The sequence below is a fragment of the Lytechinus variegatus genome, chromosome 2 (genome assembly GCF_018143015.1).
Source record: "Lytechinus variegatus isolate NC3 chromosome 2, Lvar_3.0, whole genome shotgun sequence".
NCBI lineage: Eukaryota > Metazoa > Echinodermata > Echinoidea > Temnopleuroida > Toxopneustidae > Lytechinus > Lytechinus variegatus.
The window spans coordinates 38959976-38984295 of NC_054741.1; the positions used below are offsets into that span (position 1 = coordinate 38959976).

At 35.1% G+C, this 24320-nt stretch overlaps 1 protein-coding gene across 1 annotated transcript in view; it reads right to left on the minus strand.

Annotated features, from left to right (window-relative positions):
- Window positions 1-3289: 3289 nt before the first annotated feature.
- The window catches only part of LOC121408063 (E3 ubiquitin-protein ligase MARCHF6-like), a 29152-nt gene continuing 8121 nt past the window's right edge, over window positions 3290-24320 (minus strand). The window contains exons 4-19 of the mRNA XM_041599386.1: window positions 23818-23961; window positions 23432-23504; window positions 21056-21314; window positions 20510-20714; window positions 19833-19979; window positions 19120-19259; window positions 18073-18216; window positions 16731-16865; window positions 15851-16071; window positions 14280-14417; window positions 12192-12897; window positions 11357-11611; window positions 9910-10044; window positions 8970-9192; window positions 8505-8640; window positions 3290-6062 (exon numbers count right to left, since the gene is read on the minus strand). Of these exons, the coding sequence (XP_041455320.1) occupies window positions 5984-6062; window positions 8505-8640; window positions 8970-9192; window positions 9910-10044; window positions 11357-11611; window positions 12192-12897; window positions 14280-14417; window positions 15851-16071; window positions 16731-16865; window positions 18073-18216; window positions 19120-19259; window positions 19833-19979; window positions 20510-20714; window positions 21056-21314; window positions 23432-23504; window positions 23818-23961 (3140 nt within the window). The 3' untranslated portion in view covers window positions 3290-5983. The remainder of the gene's footprint in view (window positions 6063-8504; window positions 8641-8969; window positions 9193-9909; window positions 10045-11356; window positions 11612-12191; window positions 12898-14279; window positions 14418-15850; window positions 16072-16730; window positions 16866-18072; window positions 18217-19119; window positions 19260-19832; window positions 19980-20509; window positions 20715-21055; window positions 21315-23431; window positions 23505-23817; window positions 23962-24320) is intronic.

Here is a 24320-nt window from a genome sequence, read left to right on the forward strand (position 1 = left end):
ATCACGTTATGTACGTAACGTGCCCTATCTTGAAAAAGACATCCTTTTTACATGATTTTTTTGGTCGTGCATGGTACATATTTGATGTTCCCCTCAAGGCCAGTCAATATTATGTAAATATTGCAAATAAGAATATCCGCTTTTTGTGTTGTTTGGACGCCTATGAAACTGACAAAAACTTTTTCCAAGGTTGATATATTGGCATGACGAAAGAATTGTTAAAATAAAATTTCTGAGCAGCAAGCAAGTGTTGCTAGCTAGTGATGATTCAAGCACAAATCATATCTGCAGCAGTGAGTATTCAGCTTGTTGAACCTATGGGTACTGCACCTTACTTGCATTGAACTGTATTGTGATGTCACCTATTCAGACATGCAACAATACATTGTGCATGGCTATTGGCAATGTTGATACAAATGTTGCAAACTCATCCCTACTTTTTAATGAACAATCCAAGTAGGCATACAATTGCATGATTACATATCAAACACACAGACAGGGAGATAGTGTAGTTAACATTCAGTAAATTTTTATTCTTCTCATATACAATTTGTTTTCAGACCTTCCAAATTTTCAACCAATATCAATCATTGAACACATATCATACACGATATTCCCCTTATTTTACATACTATGTCTAAGTAACAAATATAAAGGGTTGATTTCAAACCAAAGATTTTTGTTCAACATGGCAAGTCTAAGAAAAGAATTAGATGGTAGAATTTTTTTTACTCTATCACTGCCAGATCAGAATTGTATTGCACACTAAGCTTCTTAACAAAAAAAAATCATCAGATTATAGGAATTCATAAACCAATTCTTAGTCTTATTCATCTATTGGATCTATAAATCATTTTGACAAATGAACAATAAATCAGATCAGATCTTTTCCTTTCCCATACACATGCATTACAATAGGCAAATTTGAAGTTGATCGTCAAGCAATTTTTTCTTTATCACAAGAAAAAGCAATTTTCATGTATACAATGACAGCTCCCGCTTTTAAACTTTGCTCCTAACTCTACTCAGATCACTTCCACACTGACAAGTTTGCAGATGATCTGTCATAGTTCTTTGCTTATAGCAAGACATTTCCTGTAACAAGTGGAATGCCTCTGACCGTCTCACCTGCATCACGCGGTTCAATATAGCAGCAGTGCTGACTTTGAATACTACTCTAACTCGCACAAGATGTTCAGTGATACATGGTTACTCTTATGTCCACTTTTTATGAACTAGACCAATAAACTTACAGAGATATGATGGTTATTCAACAAAAAAACCCAACATGGCCAAAGTTCATTGACCTTACATGACCTTTGACCTTGATCATGTGACCTGAAACTCGAACAGGATGTTCAGTGATACTTGATTACTCTTATGTACAAGTTTCATGAATCAGATCCATAAACTTTCAAAGTTATGATGGGAATTCAACAGATATCCCCAATTCGGCCAAAGTTCATTGACCCTAAATGACCTTTGACCTTGGTCATGTAACGTGAAACTCATGCAGGATGTTCAGTGATACTTGATTAACCTTATGTCCAAGTTTCATGAACTAGGTCCATATATTTTCTAAGTTATGATGACATTTCAAAAACTTAACCTCAGGTTAAGATTTTGATGTTGATTCCTCCAACATGGTCTAAGTTCATTGACCCTAAATGACCTTTGACCTTGGTCATGTGACATGAAACTCTAATAGGATGTTCAGTAATACTTGATTAATCTTATGGCCAAGTTTTATGAACTAGGTCCATATACTTTCTAAGTTATGATGTCATTTCAAAAACTTAACCTCAGGTTAAGATTTGATGTTGACGCCGCCGGCGCCTATAGTCTCACTTTGCTTCGCAGGTGAGACAAAAATGTATGACCTTTGACCTTGGTTATCCCAAAAGACTATCAACACTCCTATATGAAAACATGACCTAAGTTTGAAGTTGATCCTGATTTCAATGTATATGATGGATGTATGAATATAGAAAATGGACAGACAACACATCACCCCCTCCCCCCCAAAAAAAAAAAAAATCCCCCTGGCAACAACATATGATGGCAGTTGACATAAAAATGAGCTAAAATGGACCTTATGACAATCAATATATCAGATGTACCACATTTGAAGCAGGTTTAACTCAAAAGAACTTTGTATTACCTTATTCTTAAACTGGTTTAGTTTTATCAAATAAGGTATCTTACCAAAGGTCAGTGTGTCCTTCACACAGAAATACTACAATCATCTTTAACTTGATGATCCTCAGAACAGTTTGTAGCATTGCTCCATTGTTTTGTGAATGATGAATGTGAGGATCAGTGATAAAAAGATGCTTGCTGGATTCCTGCATTAAAGACTTGGCTCTGACTCTTCATAAAGTGCCTTAAGGCCACCGCAGACCTTACGACTATTCGCGATCCGATTTTGGAACAAATCGCATTTAGCTCATTTTCTTAAAATGTGAATGGAACATATCGTGGTTAAAATTAATTGAAAGTATACTTATATAACAATTTTGAAAGATTGCAAGCCTTTATTTTGGAGTAAAAGCCAAATTAGTTTTAAATCGTAGCCAATCGTACGACTGCTATGACTCATTACGACTAGATATTAAATTCACTTTTATTCTAAGGATGATAGCATAGTCACAGATTTTAACATAGGTATTGGTACAATGATTTCGAACATTACACAGTAAGATATTCCAAGTCTAACCCTATTAGCATCAAATTCTACAACATTTTATTCTGAAATCGGGTTGCAGACCAGTCGTAAGGTGGGCGGTCGCCTTAAAAATACATTTTTTTTTCACATTTGAATATTGCCAGTAGTAGCACTTCTGATCAACATTTACCATGGCAAATTTGAAATACTGGTTTTCAACTGTTGATTGAAGCACATCACTTGATTAAGACAAGGGAATTACAAGTCAATCTTTATAAACACATGTAATTCATATATCATTTGCGTGTTGCATTATTAAAAAAAAATCATATGTGTAGGTACTCTTATTTGAAAGTTTGTCGAATATAGAACAAAAATACATTGTATAAATGAGTTTTAAATACAAATTTATGGCAGTATTAAATGCAAGTTGAGCTCAATCATATGTGATGATACAATATAGCTATGCGAAATTAAATGACTTCATAAAAAAACATTCTCATACAGAAGATGAATTAAAAACAACACAAAGACATCTCTAGAGGCCCCTTCTTGGTGTGTCCATGTGGGTTTTCTATCAATGTAAGTGCACATGTATGCATTTCTATCTTTCTTTCTTGCTAATGTACACTAATTTACCTGAAGAAAGTTCATAGTGGAAAAACCTATCATATATTCCAAATATTGACAATAGCTACATATATAAGAAAATACCACCCAGTGAGTGATGAACCAAAGTACAATAATAATAATATCAAGTCTACTACAGTACCAGCATCTGCCAAATCATGAGCTCATCACTCCAATAAAAATAATCAGGTATAATTCTAATTCAATCACATAATTTCTCTTTACCAACTGGACAGCAAACCTCAGTACCAGGTACGTGAAATATAATTCAATATAACATGTTTTTTTATATCAATAACTTGTATTGTCATCAATGATGCAATATTCTCTGTAAAAAATGATTCAAGCACTTATGTGATGTATACAACAGATTGAGCTTGAAGCATGATGAAACAAATTCAAACTGCCATTTATTATCTAAATGATATTTTATCCAAAAGATTTTAAAAGGCCCATGTAGGAGGTTCAACAAATCAATAATACATTTAAATGATGGCCATTATGTGAGAAGAACCCATTTTACTGTATTAGTCTCAACTTGCAAATACAGCAACTATTTTTTTGCATTATTTTTTCTTGCAAATGAACAGTATGTGCACAACAAAGGATTAAACACTAAGCTGTGTGTAAGCAGCTTATTTCATTACACAAACTTAAACCAGGTCATACAGAAGAAAAGAGGAGATTTATCTACACTCATGCATAAGAAAATATAAGATAATATAAATCATGCAAGCTTTTTTGGGCATTATCTATTATATTCATATAAAAAAGATTTTACTGATTTCTAAGGATTCGCTGTTACGATGAACAGTGATCAATGAATTTAGCAGCCAAGATCTGGAGCAATAATCGTTCAGAATTAAATCATACAAATTACTTTGGGTATTCTTTCTATACGTGTGAACAAACAACGTATGATCTAGTGGATTCTTTCCTAACATGTTAACAATATAACATCTTGGAAGATTAACTTATTCAGAGCTGCCAACCTTAATTGTGAAAAAATCCAACTTTCAGGCCTAAAATCATATTTTTCTTTAAAATAATTAAAAACATTCCAAAAAATATAATTCTTACAAGTTTAATAAATCCTACATATATAGGGGAAATCCTATTTAGTGTCACTTTCCCCTTGAAAATCCTACTAAATATAATGAAATCCAACCAATTGACAGCTCTGCATATATATATATATATTAAAGTTATATCCCCAATACCTATATACATGCTCAACAACCAGTATTTCTAATAAATATGGTTTTGAGTATTGTCACTAACAAAGCATATAAGTATTTAATCCTGTACATTCAACAAAAATCTTAATTAAGAGTACCAGCACATATATCATCAAACTATATTTTCCTTCATGTTCTAAGAAAATAACAATACTGTTTTACAGGCTTTCTGCATCATTTTTTTTAATATGAATTATAAATAGTCAGTAACCCTATTAATGAAATACTGTACATGTTAACATCTTCATATTTTATTTGACACACTTGAGTAGCTGTAAACTATTACAACATATACAATAAAAATATAACAAGAATTCCTCTTTATTCCAAAATAAATTCAAACTGCCATTTATATATTAGCCAAATTTAAACCATGGTCTACATAAACACGTACTTAGTCAATGCTATTTTGTGTATGTGCTGACACATCAATGAAGAATACTTGACTTTTACTATGAAACATTCACAATATTCAAGTTATAACTACTTGGAATATAGACAAAAAGGCTAAAAAGTACATAATATGCACTATCAAAATCAAAGAAATTGTTGATATTTTCAAATGGTGTCTTTAAAATTCCAAATAATTTCAAACAATTTATAACTTTCTTTGGTAAATTTAGTCTTATGCTTTTAGAAATATTGTACTGGATTTTATATATTGAGAAAGTACAATATGATAAAATGCTAACCCACAAGTGCAAGAAAACTTAAATTAGTAATACTACTTTTAATACTTGCTTTTATGATTTTACTTCATACAAGTATTAAAGTCAACGACTACTTATGAATGACAAGAATGTGTGCTAACAATAAAAATGATGTTGTTGTTCATTGTGGGTCTTTTCCACACTCAAATAATATCTAGAATATTCTCTCAATAGTTCTTCAGTGGATCTGTCAACAGGTTGATGGAGCTCCTAGGATCTCATTAGAAATAGACAGACTGCACAGTGAAACTTAACATGCTCTTAATACACCATGTGCAATTGCAAATCCAAAATAAAATGTAGATAAAACAACCATATTAGATTGAAGAAATAAATGAAATAATACATAGATGGTACAAGGCATCATGCAAAAATAGCAAATGTAAAGTCAAGCAAAACTACCATCCTCATAATTTTCATTCAGTTCTAATCAAATTCAATACTGATTTCATTGTTGGTAAGCTTTTGCATGAGATAGCACAAAATCCAATTCAATTAATGATATAAAATGCAAATTGTATTATTCTAATAAGCTGTATGGTAGAATGTCAAAGTTCATTAAAGATCAAGAAATCCATGAGATTACAACTGTCCCTGTAGAAATAGGACAGTCTCATAACACACAATGTTCATGTATTAATTGAATGAATGACCATGTACAATACATTTCATAGCCATTTACTACATGACTCAGAGATCCAATGTATCTGCAGTGGTATCAAGGAATCTCCCATACATGTTCAGCTTTCTGCTGTCTGAGTAGCATTGTCCCGGACAGACTTGGGTTCGTAATTCACCAACTGTTGTCCAACAAGGTATCTATCAAGATAAAGAAATGATAATGATAATAATAGTGTTCAGTTCTTGTATAGCACATACCATGCACCAATATACAAATAATGAATGTTTGTGAGTGCAATGGACAGAATACTTCATGATGTGAAAGATTACATGATCCATTCATTTCATCTTTCACAGAAGAAAGTATTCTGTCCATTGCACAAATGAAAAGAACATTCATTATTTGGTTTATATGACTAGGCCTGGGACTTTCGGGGTTTTTTCTGTACGGGTACCCGTGGTAATTTTCGGGCGGGTACCCGAAAATCAAGTCGCTCGAAATATGACTGGTGGAAAAACCCCATAGGTGACGTCATCGAGCCACTGTGATGCAAGCCAATTTATGAATGAAAATATAGTAAGCATGCGGCATTGCAAGCCTCCCGTGCCCCACGCAGTATTCCATCAAAACAAGTCTGCAATACTCTGTCACCTCGTACCAAAATCGAACTAAAATTCCACTTTTCTACATTTCATATGAATTATAAAAGGTATTCTCAGAGGATCTGTTTTCTCACCGATACCGCACAGGTAAGCAAATTTTTATTACTTCTTGCTTTTCCGTCAAAATCTTACCAAGTAGCGTCGATATTACATCGTGTTCGTGAGTTTGTAGAATCTATCGCTATGTGAACAAAGTCAATTGATTTCCGGGTTTCGGAGCGTCAAATGCGCCAGCCAATCACGATCATGTTACCATTTTCGGTTTATGATAAACTGAAAATGGTATCAAGAACGTGATTGGCTGGCGCCTCGTACGCTCCGAAACCCGCTGCAAAAGAAACATGGCGACGATTGAACGATCTCAGTCACATCATCATCACTTGAAAAACTAGTATATTTATGGATATTTCGAGGGTAATTGGTGAGATTCAAAATGAGACTTGTGTACTTTTGTGATGAGTTTACAATCATGTCTTACACTACGCAATACAAATCAAATGTACATTATACTGGTGAGCAATTTTCGGGTATCGGGTATTGATTTTTCTACCCGGGTACCCGAGGCTTCCGGGGGGGACCCGGGTACCCGGGTTTAGTCCCAGCCCTATATATGACACCTAAAAATAGACTCTTTTTCATATGAAATTTGTGAATTTTGATGCAAAATATGCTCACATACAATACAAGCTCGATCTGTTGATTATCGTGTACATAGAACATGTGCGATATTTTGTGGTGCCTTCTGTGGCCAGCTGTCTCCGTGCGCGTGTGCAATGGACAAAAATTATATGGATCCAAAAGTGCACGATAAATGGATCTAAAATTGCACGGTTGATGACATCATCGAAAATGGGCTGAATGAACAATATCGACCAACCAATCAAATGACAGGGATCTATCTAGGTGTCAGATGAAGGAACTTAGATATTATAACCCTGGCTTTAGCCCTGCAATCCTTTTACAGTACAAGGAATTCAAGGAATAAATTCCTGCCTGGTACACATTTACATCACTTGAGTTGAGTGCAGCACAATGTGGATCAATTTCTTGCTGAAGGAAATTATCTTGTAGCTGGTATTTGAAAACACGACACACAGTTTCAAAGTTAAGAGAAATATCTACTGGGCCACATCGCTCCTCAAAAAGTTATATCTGCAAGTTTTTTTTAGCATGAAAGCACTGAGCATGTTTTGCACAATGCCTTCTAACCAGTGTGTTGGCTCAGTAGGTAGAGTGTATGCCTCGCAACTGGGAGGTCGGGAGTTCAAGCCCTGGCCGAGTCAGACCAAAAAGGTGCAAGTTGCTGCTACCCTGCTTTGCGTTCAATGATTTAAGGGATAGAGCAACATCAACCTGGCACTACACAGTGCCTGCTGGGCCCATGAGCAATTTGGAATGATTTTTATTTTGAACAATAAATATGGATTTTCATTTCATTTTTTTAGCTTGCTAACAAATGGGCAGCTGAATGTACATTTTTACAGTTGCACATTGCCATAAAAAATGCTGCATTAATGCCTGCATAAGCCACTGGCTGTTGCTTGTTCTTACGCATCCTTGCTCGCATTTTTGGAGTATCACTTTCCCATAGTGTGTAAAAACTGAGGCATCATCTGAAATATGTGTTCTTTTAAAACAATAAGCTATAGATACTAGATACACATATGTCAAAATAGGAAGTAAAAATGCCCACAGGTATGTGCGATCCTAGAAAATTTGGAGGGGTTTGAACAAACTTTCCACTACAAATCTATTCTGCTGACCGTTTTTATAAAACAAATAATGCACATTCTTACATTTGTGATGCAGTCATTTTGGTTATTCACAATACTATGCAAAAGCACTTGGCACACAAATATTCTCTACTTATTCATATGACTTTGTTGTTGCAATTTAAGCACAAAATGAGAAAGCTGTTTTAAAAGATATGCTACTGACTTTGAATATTTAAATCTAGTAGGGATGAGTATGACTTACTTATCATTCTTTATGTGTTCATAGAGTTTCTTGAATTGCTTAGCCTGGAATACAACCAGAGAAACTCCAACAACTACAGAGACGATGAGGGGATAGATACGCCTAGCCATCTGATGATTGATCTCTTCACTAAAACCTGGAAGAATGATCATAAAAACGACAGGAAAGAAAAAAAATATGAATATACAGATATGATATATTATATCATGACACAACCTGGGCTTTGTATCAAATTAATCAGAAAACACATTTTCTTTAACAATGTATTACATGGGTCGCAAAGATCGATCTTGCACAAAAAAGTTGAATATCTTGGGAACACAGAAATCTTTTTGACTTAGAAGAAGTAAACAACACATCAGCATATTAAGGTTTGAGAAAATGCCTTGAAATAGGCTTTTATTCTAGTTATGGAAGGGCAACATAATGCAGAGTTATCTGTAACTGGTTTATAGGCCTACTCACCGAAGAAAGGAAAAATGCCAACAGCAAAAGAGTAAGGAGCAGTGAGGGCCACTAGAAGGCAGATTGTGACTGGCAGAGCTAGACGACGTGTGATGAAGGTCAGATTGAGTTGCCTTAGACCATCCTGATAGACCTGTTCTAAGACATCTTTAAGCCACCAGCTCGGACCCATCATGGTCAGGGCACATAAGATCTTGGCTTGAAGGACACCCAATGCCCAATCCTACATCACAAAATAATCAAGCACGTTTAAAGTGATAATGCTAATGATCCTAATATCTATAGTTGTGATGATGGAGGTGATGATGATGATGACAATGCTGGTGTAAAGATGGTGAGTGAGATAATAATGTTGATGATGGTGGTGATGCTGATGATAATGATGTTGATGATTACAATGGTAACAATAATATTATTCACAGAACCAAAACATCCATCATTAGGATTTCATATTGTTAACTTTAAAGATTTACCCACGAATATCATACATTATACCTAAATTTTAATGTGGCGATGAACTTGTCCTCAAACTCTTTCCCACGATAACAGTGCCCAAGGCTGGTGTGCTGGTATTTCATTTCTTTCACTTCATATCAATTGTTACAGAAATCATAAATGAAAACTGTACTTGTATCATGCCACAATTCTGGTTTGCATGCTGGTTAACAGGTAATTGTACAAAATTAAAAATTAATAACAGGTGTTACGTGTACCATCAACATTTGTTGCATATTTTTAAGGAAGGAGTAAAAGAAAAAATGCCATGTTCAGTACTTATCACAAGTTTCATTATAGAGCTTTTAGTACTACATTCATTCGACAAATTGAAATCAATACAATACAAAACTTGATCTGACAAAATGTAATAATACTTCACAGACTAAGAAACTAGCAATTACTGATCTTAATATTTGAACCAATTGCATGCTTAATTTCCTACCTGTCTCAAGAAGAATACCGGTGTTTGATCCATCTGAACTCTCTGAGGGATGACAACCACTAACTCAAACAATACACCCAAGAGCAGTGGAACCACACCAAGCAACATACTAGCAACCACAACAGACTTCCAACCCTACAGAAATTAAATCAAAGGAACAGACAATCTGATTTATTTGGAGGATACACATATTATTTGTTTCTTTCAATTTCATTTTTTTTCAGGGGGGACTGAAAATGCAAAAAAAAACAAAAAAAAATTATGTCGAACGAGAAAGGGGATAACAAAGCAAACAAAATATAATACTATGAGAATTAGAAAAGTTCTTTAAGTGAAAAGTTAACAAGAATAGTGATTATAAAATACTTTTTAAAAGAATAGATTTCACAGTTATCTATCTATACCTCAAGAGTTACCTAAGAACATTGTTCATAGAAAGTTGCAAATGGAAATGAGGATATAAGAATGCTTCAAGAAGTGATTCATCGGAGATATTCACTGATAATCCAATGAAATTTAAATGGTTACATGCGAAGTTATCAGTGGAAATCAATCTCAGGCAGTGTCAAGACCAGCACAAACTTAGCATTTTTTTTTATAAAGAGCATTTTGCATGAAATATGAAAGTTCCAAGACGTCAAATTGTGCTATTTGAGGTTTGGCATGATGTTAGGAATAATAACTTTGCTTTGTGGCAAGCTCTGTGGTCGGAGTAAAATTCCAAATCAGCTTCAAGTCGCAGCCGATGATACCGTCATTACAATTTGGAATTGAAGTTTATTTTATTCTTACTGGGAGGCTCAAGCTAGACTGGATTTTGATTTCAGTAGTCCTACCCTATTCTGAACTCTGATCGGCAAGATTTTATTGGTTGGAATGTTCATATCAAATGTTATCACAATTTCTTTTTAATTTGGATTGCAACACATTGTACAGCATGCATCAGTCCAGCTGCTTAGAAGTCCATCTAGGGGCTCTTTTATTCTGAAAGTCCAATTTAACTTTGACCGTGGTCTAACTTTGTGCTAAAATTACAGGAAGCCAAAAATATTTAAAGAATTTGTTTACAATGTATGTTCCTCATGTTTTCCTTGCTCTTTCCTCATGCTTCAAAGGGGAATAAAATTATTTCAGTATTAATTTCCAGACAATTTTGAAAGAATAGAGTGTCAAATGAACTGATAAATTGAACCAGTACAGTTAAGGATTGTGCTACAATTGGCTATCCATAGTTAAACCACAACTTGATACCAGAGTTTAAGCTAAGGTAGAGTTCAGCATAAAGGCTAATTTGTTCAAAGATTTCAATGCTTCATGACCCATGGGCAGAAATATTATTTGACTTTGATCATTTACAGTGGTTATTTCAAGATGTTCATGAGCTAATTGCCCTTACCCTCGCCATTTTTTTTCTCTCAGCTATAAAGTAAAGTGTCTTTTTACTTACCAGTATTGCATATTCTTGGACTTTCACCAGAAACAGCTCCACTCCCTGCGGTACCCACGTCATCATGACAGATCCTAGTCTTAGTACCAGCCAACAGATATAAAGCCCACAAGCACCAGTATAGAGCTCATGTACCACAGCACCCTGACCCATCCATAGACCCATCACATGACGACCAATAAATACTGGTACGGTCATGCATACAAGGCTAGAAAGCAGAAGCGTCAGGCACAGAAGGACTACTAATAGAATGACCTGTAGATAATAGGAGGGGTATTCAATCAAACACTACTAACCCATTGGAAACAAACAAAAAGTTTATAGTGTAATAGACATTTTCCAAAGACCCTTGCCTGTGTAATTACAGGCATAAGCTCATTCAATTAAGGTTAATGCATATCTGGGACTTGCGTTCTACTTCTAACTACTATATTATGCTATTTACCTGCTACAGATCTACCATAGTTTATCATGATGTTTGAAAAATACAATGTACATGTAGTTCCATATGATACACACTGATTCTGATAATCAACAGTTAATATAAAACACATGTACATACATAGAAACAAAGGCACTGGTGAAATGACCAACTCAATCAATGGTCAACTGGTACATTTTGGCAGATATCCCCTATGACATGGAGGACACCAGATAAGATGAAGTGATGAATGAACCGGGGATTCCAGTCAGTTTTACTCACTGGGCTTCAAAAGGAGCCAGAACACATTAAAGCCACAATATTTGCTATATGATACAAAGCCTGACACAGGACGTTATTCGAGTCTGAAATTTGGCAAAGTCAAGAAGACTGGCATCTGTGCTGACTACTCACCCTAAAATGGAAGATGTTTGGTCTATTATAGGGCTCAAAGTGAGTTGGTTGTCTGTTATTAAGCATAGCATGATGCGCTGCATGCAGTCCTGCTCCAAAGTCTACCACTTCCTCCTGATCCATCACATGAACTACTTCATCAACACCTTCTTCTTCAACTTCTTCCTCCTCCTCTTCTTCGGCATCTCCCGCTTCCACTGCATCATCCTCATTCTCTTGATCTGTTGCCATGGTTTCTGCATCCCTCTCCTCTTCCCTCATCTCCACGTCACTGTCTTGATGCTCACGTCTCAGCTGAAGATATGGGAGACTGTTTCTTGCCTCAAAATCGCTTCCCGACGGACCTTCCAACGCCTCAAAAGATTCGTTCACGCTGGCCTCGGCTCCGCTATTGTCAGGCGTTAAAACCCTCTTTCCACGGTTTAAGTTTTCCATCAATGTGGCAAGTTGTTCAACAGGTTGCAAAGAGTCATTCCTCTCACCATCTAAAAATTCACTATTTGCATCTATTTCTTGAGTAGTCCTCCTTTGATGATCTGTATCATTTTCTGTGTCTTCATCACCATTATCAACATCCTCTATATCTTGAGCTTGCACATGTTCCTGTTCAGTGTTATTATCTACTTCTTCTCCATCTGCTCTCTCTCCATCTTCACCGGCCTCTCCAGCGACAGGTACATCTCCTAATAAGTATGACCGTAAGTCCCTTTAAAAGAAAGAGTGTTATAACAGAAAAGGTATAAGTATGCATACAATAATTTAAAAAATATTCAAGTTTATCAGTATTCTATTAAATACATTCAATACAGAGAAAATGTAAAGATTCTTGTATCTGTTACAAATGTATTATTCATATAATGTACATGTGGATGCACTGTATACACTATTGAAAAACATGGAATAGTTAGACTACAGGATTGCTGATCTGATTATATACTCAAAATTTCATACAAAGCCTATTTCCTCAAAAAATGTAGTTTACATATATTTGTGGATATAATGAAAATCAAAAATACAAGGTCAGACTTGTCAAGGTTACATTTTATGATGGTATGAATCCAATAGTGACATTAGTCAAATGGTTATCTATCATGCTGTTGTAAATTCTTTCAACTTTTCCTCCAATAAAAATGAGTATTATATCTGAGATGTGTGAACAACTTTGTTTGTAATACATAGTGCCTTTGTCACATTATTGTTTTATTTTATACAACTATGAAAAGGAAGTAAAATCCATATCTAGAGGATCATTGCTATCCTGGGGTGGTATTCTGAAAATTGTCTTAACTTTTCTTGTAAGTCAGCAAGATAACAGCACGCTAAAATTTTCTTAAATTGGTATTCTGAAAATTGTCTTATCTCTATATGGACATCCCCTATTTTATCTCTGACCTGCCCAATATTCTGTCATCAACCAATCATTAAGCTTGTTATATGCTTAGATCAACCAATAGAAGCGTCTCTTCTGAAAAATAATGAAGCGCATTGTTGATTTGAGGCGTAATTTCCTTGTGCCCCCGACGCTTATGCTTGTGCGCTTCTGTGCTAAAAATACACGTGGCTCTTCTCAAAGATATATTTTCTCTAAAAATATTTATCGTCTCCAACACCAATTTTTAATTGCTGAAAGGTCTACCAATCCGTCGTTGTAAAGTCTTTGGAATGTCTCCTTTTGTAAAACATGATGTTCTTGTGGGATGCAGCAAGAAATGATAATTGCAGATGGACAAATATTGCATGCAACAATAAGTTACAATAGCCCCCCACCTCTTGTAAATTTTATTGTATTTTCCAAGGAAGTTAAGAGAACGCAAAGATAATAAAATTTTCAGAATACCTTGTAACTCTATATTTTATCTTGTGCACAGACACAATATGCGCCGATTATATATTTACGCATCATTATATCTCTGACATCATACGCGCTCAGTGAAAGTTACAAGAAAACTTAAGACAATTTTCGGAATACGGATTTTATTGTAACTGTAAAGATACAAGAATATTTCTCTTAAGACAATTTTCAGAATACGGCCCCTGCATTAAGTACTGCATGATTGTATGGACATCAAAGTACTATGATTGACTTACAGAAGATAAGCTGCCATGATTGTCCAGTATCTGATCAGGTTCTTCAGCCACATCCTAGTGTGTCCTTGTTCTAATAATGCTGGTAATACAACCTGAAGCAGGAGGAGTTCCAGGGATAATTCTGTCACAGCCGTGTCTCTGCAAATCAAGAGAACCAGTATTATTATTAAGAGTAATCCAAAGACAATTAGTACAAAGAGGATATAAAGTATGTGTTCTTAACAATGTTAGGCATGTAGAACAATCTGAAGCAGAAAAATTTAGTCACATGACTACACCAATCACATGACATTCCCTGTAAACATCAGAATGCAGAATATATTATGAAGAGTCTGCATAAACCAGTTAATAAAACCTGAATCAAGAATTCCAGTGATCATTCAGTCACATCATGTCAAACCTGAAGTCAGGATTAGAATATGAATTATATGTGTTCTAGGCATAGTTCACCGAGGCTGGTGGTAAATCTCACAATTGTTAGCTCCATAGCTCGATGAATATCTCTCATGAAAGCATTACTAAATAAGGAACAAACAGAAATAAAGTTGACTGAAACAGTTGAAATTACACCTAGTGAAAATCCAAGACAGATGAAGATAATGTCAAAACATGAAGGGTATAAAAGAGAAAGGAAAATATCAACCTCAACAAATAAATGATTTTTTTTTCCCAATTTAACAATTATTGTTTAAAAAACTTTGCCACTGGAAAAAGATTCTTTGACCAAGTCAAAATCTAATGGCTTGAAGAGTGAGAAATCATTAACCCTAAAGACTGGGGGGGGGGGCTGATTCAGCCCCCCCTCGACATTTTTCGCGCTAAATTCGCCGCACGAAATTTTTAGACCGCGTCACTCGCAGACTTTTTCGTTCAAGTCTCGCGCAACTTTTGAGACCAAAATTGTGACCCCCAGGTACGTGGTTCCAAAATTACGCAATATTTTGTAAGCGCATGCAGACCCAAAATTACTCAAAAATGTGAATTTGTGTACAAATCCAATGCAAATAGTGTTCATAGCCAAAATTCATAAATGTATCATTATTTTTCCTTTTGCTGCTTTAAATCAATTAATTTTATCTTTTTTATGGTCAAAATAAAGTCCCCGACAATTTCCATTGAAAAAACAATAAAAAACAAAAAGTCTAAAAACAAAGAAATACATAAGAAATTCAGAAAACAATAGAATACATACGAAAATAAATGTGATTTTGAATTTTTAAAAAAATCAACTTGATCAGATGCCTATCTAGAGTATGTTAAACAAAAATTAGCAATTCAGGGGCATTATTTTATTAATTAGAGCAAACATATGATTTTACGCATAAATTAGCATAATTAATGAGACATGAGATTTTTTGCAGAATTTGATGTTACAGTTTTGTAGATAATGCCAATTTTCGTCGCGATCGCGCGATTGACGGCCGAGATCATAAGGGGGGGCTGAATCAGCCCCCCCCCAGTCTTTTTAGGCGTCGAAATAGCCCAGTCTATTTAGGGTTAAGACATGTTCAGAATTTAAAGCCCATGGTATCTCAGGACCATGTGACAAGTAAGATGAAGCACTCTCTTACCCAGACAAATGCATATGATACGGGAGGAACGATGGGACTAGGTGTTTGATGATAGTGATTGGTAACCACACCATAAGGAGAACCACCGATCCAAAGACGATAATGGAGAGGATGAAACGTCGGGCATGGCGGTAGATAGGTAGATGGATCATCTCTTGGATTGGGTTGAAGTCAGGATCATTGAGGTTCCTTAGAAACCAAAGAACTCCAGGTCTGAGAACCTAAAAAGATCAACATAGAGGTTCAGTTATGAGAGGAAGTAAGCTTTATCATTAATCCAGTAGCAAATCTACTTTAACACAAAAGTAAACTACAACCAAGGTCTATGGTCTGTATTTATACATCTTGTGTTGGCAAAAATGAACTTTTTAGAAGTTTATGATTTACATCTATTAAAGCTTAAAAATGATATAAATGAAATAAAAAAGTTTAATGAAATAAAAATGGAAAAAACTAGAATTTCATTTCATCCCCAGAGTTCCCTTGCATCTATATGAAAGTACAAATAGGTTATTTGCTTCATCGGTAAGAGATTTGTATTCTGTCTAGCGTCTAGAAGACAAATGTATGATGATACAAAAAAAACTCAAAGTTTTAGTGAAAAATCAACAGATGAGGTAGTGCTCTATGTGTAATATGAATGGACTTCAACAGTATTCTAAAGGGGATCTACTGAAACTGACAAGGTGGAAATTTCATACGCTGTTCCTACGTGAGGAATGACATTACGAATGACTGGTGATCATTTTTGTTCGCAATGATATATAGCTATGTACCTGAATTAGCAGCCAAGACCATGTCCCTGAATGTGTAATTAAATGCATTAACTTCATAAACAGCTTTATTAAACACCCACAAGGTACTGTGCTACACAACATACCTCCCTGAGTAGCAGAATGAAGGATGCAAAGTAAAAGACATATGCCATGCCTACAAGCCAGTGCAAGAAGGTCGCTGTACCAGGGGCGGAGTTGAAACCTTGGAGTCTTTCTTGAATGGTAACATCAAATAAGGACTAGGAAAAGGGAGATAAGGATATCATGTAAATCACATGAAAAGATCAAGCTGGTAATGACAGCATTTAGCCGAGAGTTTTTTCAAGTAAAAAATTAATGACTTAATAGCTGCCTTTTCAAGTTCTCTGATCATGAAGTCATAACCATGAGAAAAAGATATTGTGGAGAATTAATAAAAAAAAATTAATGCAGACATCTGAAACATGTAAAACAAAGAAAAGTGATAAGTGTATAATATTTTATCACACATCCCTTTTTACGTTTGTGCAGCTTTTATCGTAAAAGTAGCCTTTCAATGATCTTAATTCTTAATATATATTGTCACTATTTTCATGTAGTGCCCAAAGAAGCCGAAATTGTTTTGTAAAAATTATTAAAATACAATTGTATTTCACTATTTGCATGTAACTGTTGAAAATAACAAATTTCTTACAATTACAGTATACAAATAGCGAATAGGCATGAGTGCGATGGTGCGAGATTTCCATGAGGTGAAAGAAAGATGCTCTATTCAACTCGGCTGACGCCTCGTTGAATAGAGCGTTTCTTTCTTTCACCGAATGCGAAATCTCGCACCATTGCACGAATAAGAATATTCGCTATTTGTGTTGTACAACGCCTTGGACTTAAGTGAAAATATTGGGGAAAACAGAGTTTTTTCTTGCAGTATCTATGAAAAGGGAGCAAAAAAATTAAAAGCAAATCCCACAAGCGCACATGACCTCGGGCAGCATTGCACATGTAGCCAGCAAGCTATGTGCGTATTTAACCTTCATTTACCGAGCGCAATGATTGAATCGTATTGTGACGTCACCTCCCAAAGTCGTGCAACGGTACATTTTGGATGGTACGTCTTGCGTGCAACGGTACGAATGTTTGAAATTCAGCCTCCCATTTGCTCGTGTACAACAAGCTAAGTAGGCATTGTGCAATCACACTTAATATCTCCATATTTTATAGCCATGGTGGTATCAAAAACAAAATTCAATCACTTTTATTTACCTTCCAAATAGTCTAGAAACTTGTTTACTTCAAAATTTATTATTGTTCGCTAAAATCCTTTAGGAATGGTTCATGAAAATGGTGATGATATGTGAGGATTTACATATTAGAAATCTATAGAACTTGACTTTTTGGTTGGAATGTAAAATTCTCAAAACTTTTTTTTCAATTTGATTCTGATGATAAAAATTTGACATGTCTTACCAGTGAACAGATATCTAACCACCAGCCACAGATAAGAGGGAAAACCCCTATTTCTAGGACTACCAGTAGAAAGACCTTCAATACAACATAGCACAGACCAAAGAGACGACCTGCTTGGAAAAATTTCAACAATCTGCTGCAACTCTGTGTTATATTCAAGTCAAGGATCATCATATACATCATTCAACTGTATCAATGCAAGGTATACTCCTTTTTTATTCTTTCTGACCACTGATAAAAAAGTATATCAAAGACAATATAATTGGAATTCTAAGTGTAATTCTACACCTTTGAAAAAAACTCTGAAGTAATTCAGTTCCTCTGAAGATTCAAGATTCCTTATTATTCAAACAATTATTAAAACAAACATCAATACTTACAAAATACAAACAAATGAAAAAGGAATGTGAGAGTTACCAGTTACTATGGCATCAGATATTTCTTATTTCTTATTCCTGATAGTACAATTGTGCAAATAGCCATCCTAAAGATTATTTATACATGTACTTTATGAAAATGTAAAACAAACTATAAAGTAAAATAAGATTGTATAAAGCAATAATTGAAATTACTATCATAATAGATGGTAGAACTATTTCATATCAATCTCTTCGAACATCACAGAAATTATTTCTAATGGTGACACAACATATGCTCCGGGCTTAATTTCATCTCAGATGTAGGGTTTGGGTTAGGGCTGCACTAGGGTTTCATGTTAGGTAGATTTAGGGTAGAGTGTAGTGTTAAAGCCAGGGTTGAAGTTAATAACTCAATTAGTGTACGGAATTCAGAGCATAGCAATTGCCACAGGAGGAAATGTCATGTCATGGAACCATTTCTAACATCTGCTTGACATGAATATGAATGTCCTTTAAAAAAATTATGCATATGTATTCGCATCCACAAAATTAGGCAGGGCTCTATGAACAACAAATTTATCAATTTCTCCTCCTTTCTGAAATGTATCAGGCAAAAGTCATAGCAACTGACAGCATTGCATTCTATTCATGTCTGTTTGAGGAAACTTCATACGTAGCTAAAGGATACATGAAAGAGAACAAGTAGAGCAGCAAGACAGATGTATCCCAGCATGGTTGTGATGAGGCCTTCAAAGTGAGTCTTCTTAATGATATCCTGCCAGCCTAATACAAGAGTGCTTAATCCTCCAATGTGATATGGGCAGAATGCTACAACATGAAATCAATGCCATGTCAATATCACATTAGAAACTCCCTGGGGCCTTTTTGCATAAAAGTAACTATTATGGTAACTATGCCGTTCAATGGTAACTACCATGGCAACAATGCTTAACAGCCAATCAAATATCAAAGATTTCATAAAAATACCAATAGAAGGCAAAGTCACTAGGGTAGTAGCTTTTATGCAACAGGGCCCAGATGAGTTATAAGGAATGTGTCATAAGGTAAATAAAGAACAAACAAGTCAGGAGATGTTTATTTAAACAAACTTTACCACTACCAATATCACAATGTGGCAATAGATTTTAAGAAACCATGACGCTTAAAATAATTAAAAAAAATCAAAATCAAGTCAAAATATTACATTAATCTGATAAAATTATGGATTAATCTATAATACAGAAAGTTACAAGTGATTAATAATGAAGGTAAGAGGTATCAAGTAAAGACAATTTATACTCTTCAAAAATAAACAAAAGAAAAACAATTTATCCTACTTTAAAATGTGAACTAAAAATCAAAGAGAGAAATAGGAAAGGGGTATGGATGCTTGTAACTTACCAAATAGAAAGATGAAAAGTGCATTGAGCACTGTGACCCAGTATACATGCTCTAAGAATACTAATGAGCCATCCAATCCAAGGAGCTCCTCCCAAGTCAATGCTTCAGCTGCTCGATCCCATTCAAGAGCATTCCAGTTAATATCATCTTAAAGATAAGAATCACATAATCATGGGTTTTCATTTTTATATATACATCTTAGATTATACCTATATGCGGTATAACTTTCTATAAAGGATATCAAGACAAAAATCCATTGACAAACTAAATACAAAAATATCTGATCAATATATCTCTTTTGGCAACCCGATGGGTATGGTATGGAACAATGCCAGGGGTAATACTGTATCTATTCTCACAAATATCTGACAAATATCCCATAGGCTACTGTACAAAACCTGAGGTCATATTAAATTACTAGTAATGTGTTAAGTGACATGTTTTACTCAATAAGTTTTTTTTTTTTGGGGGGGGGAGGGGGGATAGATAATAATAATTATATTGGATGGCTTAATTTCAGGAAATACCCGAAAAATTCAACTCATTAGAACCAATATTGCATTCTATCTGCGATTGTGCAAATATTGCACTCATCTTCGATTGTGCAATATTGTCCCTAGTTCTTGGAATATTTCTGGTATCCCATTCTGAGCCATCCAATATGAAATACATCTTACCATGACCTGCATTATCTTCTGCTTGATTATTAGCAGGTTGCTCAGGTTGATCTGGTGCTTCCTGCCCCCCTCCTCCTGCTCCTCCATCCATCACTCCATCTTGTTCTCCTTCATTCGGTCTTTGTCCAGCTTCTGCTATTCGTACATTCTGTCTTGCTTGGTGGTTTGCTGCTCCTTCTTGTCTCTGCCTCACACCACCATTATTCTAAGAGTGACAAAATATATAATTGGAGGTGTAAAAACCTTTGAGATATCATTATGAAATAGAGAAGCTGTTATGTTTCAGGAAGAAACTCCCCTTAAGGGGCTTTCACAATTACTTGTGCGGTCGTTTGTGATCATTTGGTCACAAAATACATGTATGTTGCACAAAATCACAACGGTTGTAAGCAGTCGTACCACCATTTGTGAAAGGCTTTATCAACAGTTACCTCCTCAATTCTAATATGAAATTACAGTCTAACCTTTCCCTTCCTTTCATCTCACTGCATTCTCATCAGAAATATAGGATGCTAAAATCGATGGATCAAAAGAAGGATCGCTCACCTGTTGATTCTGTGCAGCTTGACCAGGGTTATTAGCAAACCCTCTCAGTGCCCTCTCTAGCACTCCTTCAGCCACAGCTCCTCCTTGTCCAGCTCCAACCCCTCCTCCTCCTGCTGCATGTTCTCCTCCAGGATCCTCCAGCCATTCTGGCCCACCTCCATGGGCCACCTGCTCTCTTAGGAGAACCAAACTGATCAGGGCACATAGTGTACAACCAACCACAAAGCAACCTTGTAGGATGTCTGTAGCCATCTTCTCCCTGCACAAACAATATAAGAATAGGTCAATTCTAAAATACGATGTGACTTTCTAAAGATGCCTTATTTGTTCACAAAATCACGTTATTACTAACATGAATCATACACAGCATGGATTTCATTATCCCAATCAAAATTTAATGGGGGCTTAGGGGCGATTTTGCCCCAGAAATGCTCAAATAGCCCTGGGGCCCATTTTAATAAAGGACTTACAACTGTTGTAATTTTGCCTTAACGGCAACTACCATGGTAACAGTGTTCAGCAGCCAATCAGAATCGAGGTTTCCATGGTAATTGCCATAATGGCAAAGTTACAACAGTTGTAACTCTTTATAAAACGGGCCCCAGGAACATAAAAAAAAAAGACCAAGAAAATCCCCATTCACTGCTTACCCAATCAGGGGGGAGTTTCACAAAGATTTAAGTATGGCTTAAGTCGCACTTAAATTCCGACGCGTACTTAATATGCAACGCGCGATCTTATTGATAGATATGCAGTAGTGCACATCCCCACGACACGATCTGACCAATGTAGTCAATCCTTTCATATCGTACGCAACTCAGTATGTAAGTGCGACTCTAAGTCATACTTAAATCTTTGTGAAACACCCCCCAGGTGAATGTTTCATAAAGCTGTTCATAAGTTAAGAGCGACTTTAAGAACGACTGGTGATCCTTTCTTACAAGTTTAATAATCACTAATGAACAATTGATAGTGAATATTATTTTCCACCAAAGGATCACCAGTCGTTTTTCAAGTAACTCTTAACTTACAAACAGCTTTATGAAACGGCCCCTCAGGTGTGTGTATAATCAGCAATATAATCAATCTTCACACCCTGTGTTATGGGGGCAAACCTCAGGGCGTATTTGAGAGTGTGCAGGGAATTACGTAATTGGGTTCGCTGGTATCCAAAACTCCTTGTGCTTTTGTGTTACAGCCCCACTCATACTAATGATTTCTCAAAAAAAGGGCTTCGGCATGGCAGAAATTTGGCAAGCATCTCTGTACATATCTAATGAATATGCACAACAAACCACATGAATATTCATTTGGGAGTACAGATATGTAGAAGTCCTGGAAATCGTATGGAGATAATTTTTTAAAGAAAACAAGAAGAAAAATGACCAGTAAATGAAAACTACTTTGATTATTTGATGATTTCAATCAGAATTGATATTATGATTCTATAAAAGGGGCAGGAGGGGGTCTATATAGCCCCCTCAATGTTTTCATTAATAAATGTGATAAATAGAATATTTCAATTTGAAGTCTGGACAATAAGGAAGGTATTTATTGAATCATAATACATATCAAAATAACAATTACACATGATCAAAGAGAAAAACCTGGTTTTAAAATATAATTTAAAAAAATAGTTATTTAAATATGTCCTGCAATATAGGAAAAAGTAAGTGAGTGAGTGACATCAGTTCCCCCTTTGCATACTGACCAGGATGTACACATGATTTATGAAATTCAGCAAAGTTTTAAAATATCATTCATATCAAAGCTAGATGAAATTTTCAGTTCCGTTATTTATTCAAATAAAATTTTTAGGGTGGACTTTTTGTTTAAGTAACAACTGTGGAATTCTTGAAAATTCACATTGGTAACCAATTTTTGGGGCCATGTTTATTTACACTGACAATCAGCTATATAACATCAAATAAAATAATGCACAGTTTTAAGTTTGTGATGATAGTGGCAATCCAGGCATATCTGCAATGTGGTACATAAGTATTGAGAGAGTCTCCTAATATTTCTTGCATCACTATAAATAACCTTAGGTGCACTATTCACACATGGATCATGTTACATGCAATACAAACATGAAGCTTCTATGGAATCTTCCTGGCCAAATGCAACAGGCCTTTACATTCTTACACAAAAAATCTGAATGTAATTCATTTCTATCAGAGGGAACTATTGGTCAGCCGTAGATAAGATATATTTCATGTTTGTACTATTCATACTGCTGTTTTTATGCTGAGAAAAATAAATTGAATTGAACTGATTTGAATAAAAATTTTCTTGGAATGACTTTGATGTGTAACTTGATAACACATAATGTTAGCAGTAAGAGGTACTTATTGATGCACTGGATTGAATACTTACAAAGAGAAGATATCAAATGGCAAGGACAAGACAGGAGCAAGGGATGTATTGAAGAGGCAGCCATATATACGACCTAAAGGCAAATGAAAAAAAGGCCAATAATGTAGATGAGACTTGTATACGAAATGGTATGCTAAGACGTAATCTGAAGCTAGAAATATAGATCATCGCTGAATAATGGGATACTCACATGACTATTGAGAAATAACTGAATAATCAATAAACAGATGAATGAAAAATAAATAATCATTATTGCATATTACAAAAAAAAATCTTGTCTGCATAATTAAATATTCAGGTAATTAAAAAACATCAAATTACATAAAAAGATTTAAAAGATTTTATTGAAAATTTTGCTTAATATCAAGGAAGATAACTTGACATACTTGCTGTAACAGGAACAATGCCAAGCCAAGCAAAGATGACCATGGTATAGTGGATCCAACAGAGTACAGCTGTACCAAAGTTCCTTACAAGACCCCATACAATGTCACGGAGGGGCAAGCGAGGGGGCATGTCGGGAGAGTATACTTCAAAGAAACCAAGACATATATATGAATTTTAATCAAGTCACACAAATTATAATGCACCAAATCCAGAAGGCCGATACGAAATTTGAAAAAAATATTTCAACAGATTTTCATATAACATAATAATAAATTGTGGGGATGTAATATATCATTAGCTTGCTAATTGCACATTTTCATAATGACATGCAGAGAATGGTTTCACCAAAACATAAAAATATTTAACTTTGTTAAAGTTCAAGAATTTATCAATTTTACATCTTGATGAAAATTTCAGTCCTTGCTCTTTAAATTTTAAGTTAAATCAATAAACTGAAACTCTAATTTTCAGCCTGAAATACCCCAAAATTTAAGACCAGAGT